The 10,417-nt window shown below is 44.3% G+C and overlaps 1 protein-coding gene and 1 pseudogene across 1 annotated transcript; both read left to right on the top strand.

The window, feature by feature from the left end:
* The first annotated feature begins 3,327 nt into the window (after positions 1 to 3,327).
* LOC148345871 (non-selective voltage-gated ion channel VDAC1 pseudogene) lies at positions 3,328 to 4,444 on the top strand (annotated as a pseudogene).
* Positions 4,445 to 8,040: 3,596 nt separating this feature from the next.
* LOC148345870 (general transcription factor II-I repeat domain-containing protein 2A-like) lies at positions 8,041 to 10,184 on the top strand. Its single transcript, XM_088325779.1, has 2 exons — positions 8,041 to 9,141; positions 9,211 to 10,184. The coding sequence occupies exons 1-2, from the start codon at positions 8,304 to 8,306 to the stop codon at positions 9,783 to 9,785; spliced, it is 1,413 nt and encodes a 470-aa protein (XP_088181905.1). The 5' UTR covers positions 8,041 to 8,303; the 3' UTR covers positions 9,786 to 10,184.
* Positions 10,185 to 10,417: the final 233 nt, after the last annotated feature.

The following is a 10,417-nucleotide window of genomic DNA, read 5'->3' as shown; positions in this document are numbered from 1 at the left end:
TCACTGTCTTGTCTTTTTTTCTTAGATTGAACTGTAATATTGTCATTTAAGTTTTTGTGATCATCTTGTGAAATAACGATAAGAAACATCAACCCTGCGTGTGGCAACCAAGTCATTACAAACATGTCCAAAACCTGATATCCGGTAACACTAGTTCTTCAAATGCTAATGAAGTGACCACTGCACTATTTGAAGGGTTGCACAGCTCACACACGTTAGTTGTTTTTTTCAACAACTATTACATGAGATTTCTTGTCTTTTTAAAAGAGTATCTTTTGTGACATAATACTAACATTTTATGGATTTTTTTTAGTTGGTTGCACAATACATAATTGTATTTAATCACGTTTTTAGTGGAAGTATGCTGTTGGCAAAGATATTGACTAAGACCCAATCCCATTCCTCTCACTTGGCCCTGAGAACCCTCCAGTGAGGTCCCTCCATAGGGAAGTCCCCTCAGTGAGTGGAGTTCAAAGTGAAGATTGTCCCATAAGAAATTGGACGGGACTTGCAAGGTTCCACCCCAGTCCAGTTGATGGCCGTAACACGAATTGGCTGGTTACAAAAAAAAATCTTCCTCAGCCCATCCCGATTTGGGAATATCTGCTCCAATTTGCAAAAGCAAGGTCACAATAATTGAATAAATATGAACATTCTTGTACCAGTGAAGCTTTTGGGATTGCGTCATCCGGACAAGGCCAAGCTGATTGAAAAGGTGTCACGAAAATGGGAGAAGAGGACGAAGAATCTTCAACCGGCGTGGCCACAAGGGGGTACGTTTGATGCATACACTTGTGGCGTCAAGGAGGTGAGAATCATGGACTACAAGTCTGGCAAAGATAGCAAGAAACGACGGGAGAAGAGGAATACTGAAGAGGACATTTTGAAGCTGTTAAAGACTTAAGGAGTGCATTATAAGGAGAAAATTAGGGAAGGACTGAGTCGACTAAAAGATAAATCATTGAACGCTGATACGACAACTGGATCGGCTGGGTTGTATCCAACTTTGGTCGGAACAATGAAAATAAATGGGGATTTCAAATATGATGGAGAAGGAGACGAGATGAGATCGCCAACACGAAACCTGGGAAACGCGCCAACAAGTCCTCAACATCATCCTATCCTGAAGCATTGTAGCACGGGGAGAAAGTTTGACGGAGCAGAATGTAAAGAACCGCTTGACTGCTATGCAGGTGCCCGGCAAACCATCCGGAACTTGGAAGAAGAACGGCAAGGGGCGATTCGCGCTACAATTCAAAAATTGGAGGAAGAACTGGACAGTCTTCACACAAGAACTGAGGCAGGAAGGAACAGCGAAAGACCTGGACCGTCAACGAGTGCAACCGGAATTTATGACCTAAGATATAGGCCAAATATCCGGCCGCCGGAGAGATATACAGACCCTGGTCAGTTTCCGATTCTAACCAAGGGAAACAAAGGTCAGTACATCCCTTGGCAGACGCTCGACCTTGCTGGACTGATTTCCCGACTGCCAGACATACATGAAGGTGCTGGGAAGTGGATTCGACGGTTTGTTGAAGAGACTATTGGCAAGCTGCTGGCCATCGGCGATATCAAGTCAGTATTGGCGCAATGTGTAGGTGCTTCAGCGATGGAGAATCTTTTGCGTCACAGCAACAATGGATGGATGGTCGATGTGATGGCGGATGGAACTGAATTTAACGCCTACCGTGCAGTAGTGTGGAGAGCACTACGGGATGAATACCCTGCCAAGATCGACCCTAAGGCATTAAAAGGTGAAACTCTCTGCGAAACTGAGAACCCAGCTTCATACATCGGCAGGCAGCTCAAACGATTGAAGCAGGAAACAGAGGAAGAAGTGGAGAACAGCCCTATACTTTCGACTCTGTTCCGCAATGCAGTCATCGGAGCCCTGCCAATACGAGTTCAGAGTAAGCTGGAAGATGTCGTAGGGTTAACCTCAATGCCATACAGGAAGTTCCGCGACCATGTTGTCCACGCTATTGAAAAATTCAGAAAGGATCAACAAAGGCAACAGGACTTAGAAAGAGCTGAACAACGGAAACTCACTCAGATGCAGCTCTCTGACCTGCAAAATTAAATTGAAGACTCAAGCACCTGTACTTGACCAACCCTTCCAAACAAGCATGACGGCGCCGCCTATCGTCTATTACCATACCAGAGGCGACACAAGCTGGTACTACCCGTGGTAAAAAAGGACTTTGGAGATCACATGAAAGACTGATTATTGCTCCAGTGTCACTGCTGACTATGTTGATATCAGAAGCGGACAATATAGATCATTGTGCAAGGGGGGAGGTTGTAAAAAAGCTGAAAAAACAAGGTTACTGGTCTCCATATTTACAGGCCACTGTAGACAAAGTGCTCAACCAGTATGAAATCTGTGCAGAGAATAATATCATAAAATGTAGCAGTTCCATCAAAAGATCTAGGTGCGGAAACAGTAATTAAGTTTTTGATCAGAGATGTTATTCCGCGATTTGGTATACCGTCAGAAATAAGCTCAGATAACGGTGCGGCATTTGTTCAAAAGGTTGTGAAGGGCATCCCACAAAAAATTACACATCAAACAACGATTGGGTGCGGTGTATCACCCACAAAGTCAGGGGATGGTGGAAAGAGTAAATGGAACATTAAAATCAAAGATAAACAAGATCTGTGCGAGTACTAAGCTCAACTGGGTGGATGCGCTACCGTTAGCGCTGATGAGTTATCGCATGCAAACTCATCAATGACACATTTAACACCGCATGAAATGCTAACAGGCAGACCAATGCCAGCGCCGGATCTGAGAGGTCCCTATAAGCTTGAGCAACTGCAAACTGAACTGAGAGACCATATGAGACAATTGACGGCTGTCCAGAAGGCCATCTACCTGCAGGTGAAGAGACAAGAGTCCAAGGTCGAACAACCATTCAAGAAGACGGTGGTCCCAGGGGATCTCGTGTACATCAAGGTGTTTCGACGTGAGGGACCATACACCGTCGTGAGGGCAATGCGACCGCAGTCCAGGTCGAGGGCAGCTCAACCTGGTATTATCTGAACCACTGTACCAAGGCTCACGCTGCCACCGTCAATGAGACCAACCAAGATCAATAGGGCAGTAACGTTAAATTAGGAAAACAAGATGTGTATGATAAAGTTGTGTGTGGTAATAAGTTGTCTGATATGGTTGTTACTAGGAGCAGAGCTCGAGAAATCGCAGCGACGGATGGAAATCCCGGGTCCGGAAGTGCAGCCGGAGAATCGAACAGCGGCGCTGCAGTTGCAGACCTTGACGCATCAAAGAGACAGCAGCCCGGTCAAGTGTGACACTACGGCAAATGCAGATAAAACCCCCTTCCCCAACCTCAAATTCCAGCATTGTCAGTCAGATAACATATCTATGTGATTGACTTAAAACACAGTATTCACTTCATATGTCATTCATCTACTCCCTTTCACCGTGACAGTCCGTAATTTCCGGAATGGAAATTGCCCATCCAGATCATGGCCGTACCCCCAACCTACGCTGACCTTGGAAAGTCTGCTCGGTATGTTTTCACTAAGGGATACGGCTTCGGGCTTATCAAGCTGGACTTAAAAACAAAGTCTGAGAATGGACTGGAATTCACCAGCACGGGCTCAGCCAACACGGAGACCAGCAAGGTGGCTGGCTCTCTGGAAACCAAGTACAAGTGGTCTGAGCACGGACTTACCTTCACAGAGAAGTGGAACACTGACAACACGCTGGGCACTGAAATCACGATCGAGGATCAGTTGGCCAAGGGTCTCAAGCTGACATTTAACTCCTCCTTTTCACCAAACACTGGCAAAAAAGGGGGCAAGCTGAAGACTGGCTACAAGTGCGACCACATCAACCTCGGCTGTGACGTCAACTATGACATCAATGGCGCAGCTGTGCACGGCGCTGGCGTGGTGGGCTTCGAGGGCTGGCTGGCCTGCTACCAGGTGACATTTGAGGCCGGCCGCAACCGAATCACCCAAAGCAACTTTGCTGTTGGCTACAAGACGGACGAGTTCCAGCTTCATACCAATAAAAATGATGGCACCGAGTTTGGGGGCTCCATTTACCAAAAGGTGTATAATCAGCTGGAGACGGCCGTCAATCTGGCTTGAACTGCCGGCAACAGCAACACTCGCTTTAGCATCGCCGCTAAGTACCAGATTGACCCAGACGCGTCCTTCTCTGCAAAGGTGAACAACTCCAGTCTCATAGGCCTAGGATACACTCAGACTCTAAAGCCAGGCATCAAGCTGACGCTGTCCGCCCTCCTCGATGGCAAGAACATCAATGCCGGTGGCCACAAGCTGGGTTTTGGACTTGAGTTCCAGGCGTAAAGGTTTATGTGGAACTTTTCACTGATGCCTCCTCAAGCCCACACCCAGAATTCACATTTAGATGAAAAGTAATGAAGCCCTCACAACGCCTTCTCCTTCCAATTCCTCTGTAGATATGTGCATCAGTTTGAGGAATGTCAATCCCCCGACCCAAGAGGTCTGCAGTGCCTCTCACAGTTAAAGGACCACGTTTAAGGGAATATGTTTTGACATTGTTTGATCATTTTCTGACATTGCAAAACAGAATTCTGACCAAACGTTGAATACTCTACATTCCTCCCTTTGTCTTTATCACGGTTATTGGGGGCGTGATCCCACAGACACCTTTGGAAAACTTTGGGCGTTTGCTGAAGATGACACCTGATTGTCGTTGTGTCGGTAGGTGACATTGGGCCTACAGTCCCTTCTTGGTTCCACAAGAAATTATTTTTCTTGAGTCTTGGGTCCTTGGTGGCCTGGATGAGATTGGTCAGGTGGGAGAAGTTGTCACATCATCGTAGGTCCCAAATCATCAGTTACATCGTCTTAGTTACCCAAGTATGGATTAGTATGACCCACACCACTTATTTGTCACACAAAATTTCAGGTTTGGGTGCTTTTCCAAAAACAATTTAAAAAAAGCCCATTAAATTAAAAATAAAAATAAAGCAATACTATTGCACTAAGTATGGGCAGAACAATTCAGTGCAGTTTTTCTCAGTCTTTTGACACAAGCTGGTGGTGCGACAAAACAAGAGAAAAAAACGAATTTTGGTTGAGTTTAAGCGAATTCGGTTTGGATTTTGCTTATCTTTACAAATGTTCGCTAAGAAAAAAATGCTTGTTTAGATGCGCACTGCTGATGGCAATGGGAAAATCTGATTCCCCAGTGGGTTTTCAGGGCTTTTTACCCCAAACTACAAATATTATAAAAAGGACATCGGACATAGCAGCCTGAAGCAGGTGTGTCACCAAACACTTTGGGTCATGAGAGATTTGCCAAGTTAGAGTAAAGTCATTGTATACTTACTGGAATATTTTGCCAGCACATTTGTATTATTGGTGACGTCCTCAGCAACAGCAAACCACATTTGTCAGGCATCAGGTGCCCGGAAATATTGTAAGGTCTGGCTGTGTCAACCGAACTTTTCGAACATGGGTTTCGTCTCATGGTCTCATCCTCAAGTTTTGAGGATCTACTCCCCCTTTTTGGCTCTAGGGTTTGGACTCAGAAAAACTGATTATAAACCACCAAGCCACACAGAGAAACACCCATGAAACGTACCCGCGTTATTTAAAGAGCGGGCTCGCTTTCCCGTGCCAACGGCAACCAGACTGACTTGTATGAGTGGAAGGCAACCTTTCTTTTGTACGGGTGGGCGGCTATGTTACGAACTTACCCAGGGACTGGTCTGGTATGCTCTCACGACCTTCAATCGAAACGTTGGGTAGCTTTTAATTTTTTTAATTGGGGAAATGTCGTTGATTTTGCTAATTCTTTATTGGCAAGTTATATATTTGTCGTGTTCATTGTCAGCCTACAAAACGGAATTCTGAGCATTACGTTGAATAATCTACACTGGTAAAATAAATTGTATTTGCTCAGTTTGTGATAAAAACAAAATGAGTTATAAAGTAAGCTTTAAAGACACTCAAGAACTCACACTGATGAAAAACTGTTTTCTTGTTCAGTTTGCAGTCAGATTATCTAGTTAATTAAAAACTCGGGGTCACAAGTGATAGTGAGACCAGCAGTCATCACTCTGCTTGATATGAGCTTACAGTTTGCACTGAATGAACACATTTGTGTACTTTTGACGTCAGTGATATGTATTAGCTTATCCTTTTTTAGGAGGCCAACATGTGTGGAGGAGAGGCCGACGGGAGCCTCGGTCAGATCGGCCCCAACTTTTCCCGGAAACCCCATTCGAGGCACAGCAATTATCATGGCAGGCGAGTCCATGGGCCGAATGGGCGGGAAATACGACAGCACGGCAGGAGGAGAGCCCCCGGGAGGCGGGGCCGTTGCCGACGGCCGACGCGACAGGAGCTCAGTCATCAGAGCTAATTGCTCCTGCTGGCCCTGCTTGTTCTGTAGATTTCGCTGGAACAGCAGTTGAAGGGCGGTGACGTCACTGGACAATTGCCAGACCCCACCCCCTGTCCGGTGCAACTGCTGCAGAGCGTAGGGAGTTTCCAGCTCTCCCCAATCCGCGATTGTGTGAGCGTTCGCTGGGTCCATTTTGTGGTCGGTCCATACTGTCATGAACCAGAACAGGAAACAGGACCCACTCGAGTAACGTTACTTACAGTTTTATTGGGGGGAAAAAGATAGGAGAGCACACTCGATCCGGAGATCGATGGTCGCGGGGAGTAGGTTGCTCAGCCGCAAAAGTGGGACTTCCGTGGCGAGGGAACGGAAAAGTCGAAATCAAAACAGATCGTGGCGGGAGAAAATCAAGCACAAAAACACAGAAAAAACGGAGATTTGCAGACGGACCGACGAAAGTCTACAGACAGGACAGCGTTTAAGTATTGACAGGGAGCCAATCTGTCAACAAGCTTCAGCTGGCGCCCAAGGGCGCGACCAATTGGGCGCCATGGCGACCGTGACAAGAGCTAGCGCCACATGGCGGGGGCCAGTTGGGCGCCATGACAACCATGACAGATTGATTATATGAAATTGATGACTAACAGTATTTCCCACAATATGTCCTCAGTATGTTCCACTATTGTCTTATCTTTTGGACTACTTTTCAAGCATCTCTTGCATGCACATGTAAATATATGTTAGATCTTATGGAGTTGGCCTAATCAAGACAGCCCCTTTACCCAAAATTTGAATATAGAATATCAAGGCTTGATTGAGTTTGCCTTAATGGGCACGTTTGCCGGAGTCAGGATGAAAAAGCCCAGCTATGTCAAGCCTGCTGTAGAAGTTGGGATAAATGCGTATTTACCAAATCCTCAAATAGACCTCCAAGATCTATCTTAGAATCATGGATCAGAAAAGATAAAAGATTAACTTTCATCTTGGTTTCGTCCAATACCCCCCATGGTTTTAAAAATGTTTTTGAATATGATTGTTATTGTATGAATCTGCAATATATGTATTTTATACCTGTATTGAAAGCTTGCCTTTTATGTGGATTTCATTACCTAGAATCACATGTAAGCATATTAGAATTGCAAATTTGTGACAAATATTATTTGACGATAGTTATGTCGATAAGATTGATTTTAAACTGAATGTGCTTTCGCTGTGATTGAACAAGTTGGTTTTGTTTTGTTTTTAAAACTTACCCTTTGTCTAAAGCAGGTGTCACCAACACGGTGCCCGCGGGCACCCGGTCGCCCGCAAGGACCACATGAGTCGCCCGCGGGCCTGTTCCAAAAATAGCACATCTCATAGAGAGCTGCGTCTAAAAATTAATTTTGTTCTGTTGCTATTATTTTTTTAATCACACTTGTATGTATATAGATTTAAAAAATACTATCTTAAAAATACTTTAAGGTTAACGCGCACAATATTTACCTATGGGCAGTAAAGTAGAGCTTGTGGGATGTGGAGAGTAAGCTAGCGGGCGCTGTATGCACTTTCGTACCCCAAAAACATGGCAGAAAAAAGAAAGAAAACGTATCTCTTTCACAGTGAATGGGAAGAGGAGTTCTTTTTTACGACTGTAAAAGAAACCTGCGTGTGTCTGTTTTGCGGGACGACCGTGGCGACAGCAAAACGGCACAATGTGGAGAGACATTTCAATACGTGTCACAAAAGCTACCATGATAAATATCCACCTGCAAGCGCCCTACGGGCAGAAAAAGCCCGTGAGCTAAAGACCGCTCTGGGTAAGCAACAGTCTTTTTTTACGAGGCCGGCCAAAAACTCACAAAAAGCAACCGAAGCCTCGTTTAGAGCTACACATTTTCTGATCAAGAAAAAAAAGGCATTTACAGATGGAGAAGTTGTCAAAGAAGCGATGTTATTAATTGCTAACACTGTATTTAAAGACGAGAAAAATGGAAGCGACCTAATCTCCACTCTTTCCGACGTCCAACTGGGGGCATCTACGATGGCAAGACGAGTATCAGCTATGTCCAGTAACTTGGTCGATCAGTTGGAGCAGGATCTGGCGAAGTGCAAGTGGTTTAGCCTCCAGTGCGATGAGTCCGTGGACAGCAGCAGTACAGCGCAGTTATTGGTTTTTATCCGGATGGTGTTTAATGATTTCTCCACAAAAGAAGAACTCCTGACACTACTGCCCTTAAAGACAACTACGAGAGGAGTTGACATTTATAACACGGTGAAGGAGTTTTTCGTGCAGAAAAAGGTGCCATTGGAAAAGCTGGTAGCGGTGACAACAGACGGGGCTCCTGCTATGGTCGGCCGACAGACAGGTTTCATCGCTCACTGTAAACGTGACCCAGACTTCCCCAAATTTCTGCATTACCATTGCATCATTCACCAGCAGGCGTTGTGTGCGAAAGTGATCGGCTTTGGGCACGTGATGACTCCCGTTGTGAAAATCATAAACAACATCCGCTCCAAAGCAAAGCAGCACAGGATTTTCAAGGTACTATTAGAGGAGATGTCAGCAGAATATGGGGACCTACTGCTACACACAGAAATCAGATGGCTCAGCAGAGGACGAGTTTTGCATCGTTTTTTGTCTCTTTTGCGTGAAATCAAAGAGTTCATGCAGTCCAAAGGCGAAGATGTCTCACTGCTAGAGGACACAGAGTGGACACTTGACCTTGCATTTTTGGTGGACATTACTGGGAAATTAAACCTCCTGAACTGCCAGCTGCAAGGCAAAGGTAAGACTGTTGTCGATATGATAAGTGCTTTAAATGCATTTAAAGCCAAAATGAATGCATTCTCTGCAGATTTACAGAGAAAAAAAGTTCTGCACTTTCCCTCTGTGCAGTCAGTGCTGAAAGACAATGCTTCTGCATCTGAGACATTTGAAAAAGTGGCAGAAAAGTACATTGAAGTAATAAACAGACTTGGGCAAGAGTTTGAGAATAGGTTTTGTGACCTTCATCAGCTTGAACCATGTGTGTTCTTCATTTCCAACCCTTTCATGAATGGGGACACAACATGCTTTGCTGAGCAGTTAAGTGCAACGTTCAACTTGGATGCTGGACAGGTGGAGATTGAAATTATAACATTGCAAAATGATCTCCATCTCAAAGCCTACCAGGCTGCACCAAACTTTTGGCGCCTTGTTGACACAGAGAAGTACAGTGGAGTATGCACAGCAGCCATGAAGGTTGCCAGCCTGTTTGGCTCAACCTATCTCTGTGAATCAGCATTTTCTGACATGAACTTCATCAAAAACAAACACAGAACACGCCTCACTGATGCACATCTGAGAGACTCACTCACAGTTGCAGTGTCAAGTTACACACCAGATTACAACACACTGGTGAACAGCATGCAATGCCAGTCTTCCCACTAACCAAGGACGGATACCAGATGTAGTCAGTGACAACATGGTAGTGCCATGGCAAAGTTGAATTAAAATATTGAAGAATTGTGTTCAATTTAAAAGTGTGTTCATGACATTTAAAAGTTATAATTTTGTTAAACATAACACAGACTTGGCCATTAGTTCAAAATGTGAAATAAAAAATGTATTACATATTTAAAAATATGTAAGTTGATTTTGTTTAACATTACATAATTGTTAACTTTTTGAAACATGTTGCAACATAGTTCATGATTTGTTAACAGGGCATGTCAGTGGCTTGTGCAAATGGGATATTTTTTGCTAAAATGTAGTGATGTAAGTGATCATCTGAAAATGTAACAAATACTGTGATTAATAGAGATAAAGTGTTGAATATTGATATCTGTTTCCCACCTTGTTGTCAATTTTGATAATCATTGTTAGAAATCATTAACATGATCAGTGTCTTTACATAGGTGAGTATTACTAATCATTATAAATAATGTATAACTAAAGGCAAACTGAGCAAATTTGTTATTTCAGAAGAGCGTATCAAACTGGTAGCCCTTCGTATGATTCAGTAACCGTGAAGTAGCTCTCAGTTTCAAAAAGGTTGGTGACCCCTGGTCTAAAGTATCAAA

Source organism: Urocampus carinirostris, unplaced genomic scaffold (genome assembly GCF_059441175.1).
Source record: "Urocampus carinirostris isolate Australia breed hairy pipefish unplaced genomic scaffold, RoL_Ucar_1.0 HiC_scaffold_22, whole genome shotgun sequence".
NCBI lineage: Eukaryota > Metazoa > Chordata > Actinopteri > Syngnathiformes > Syngnathidae > Urocampus > Urocampus carinirostris.
Note: the sequence above shows the minus strand (reverse complement) of the source record. Positions and strands in the feature narration are given on the sequence as shown.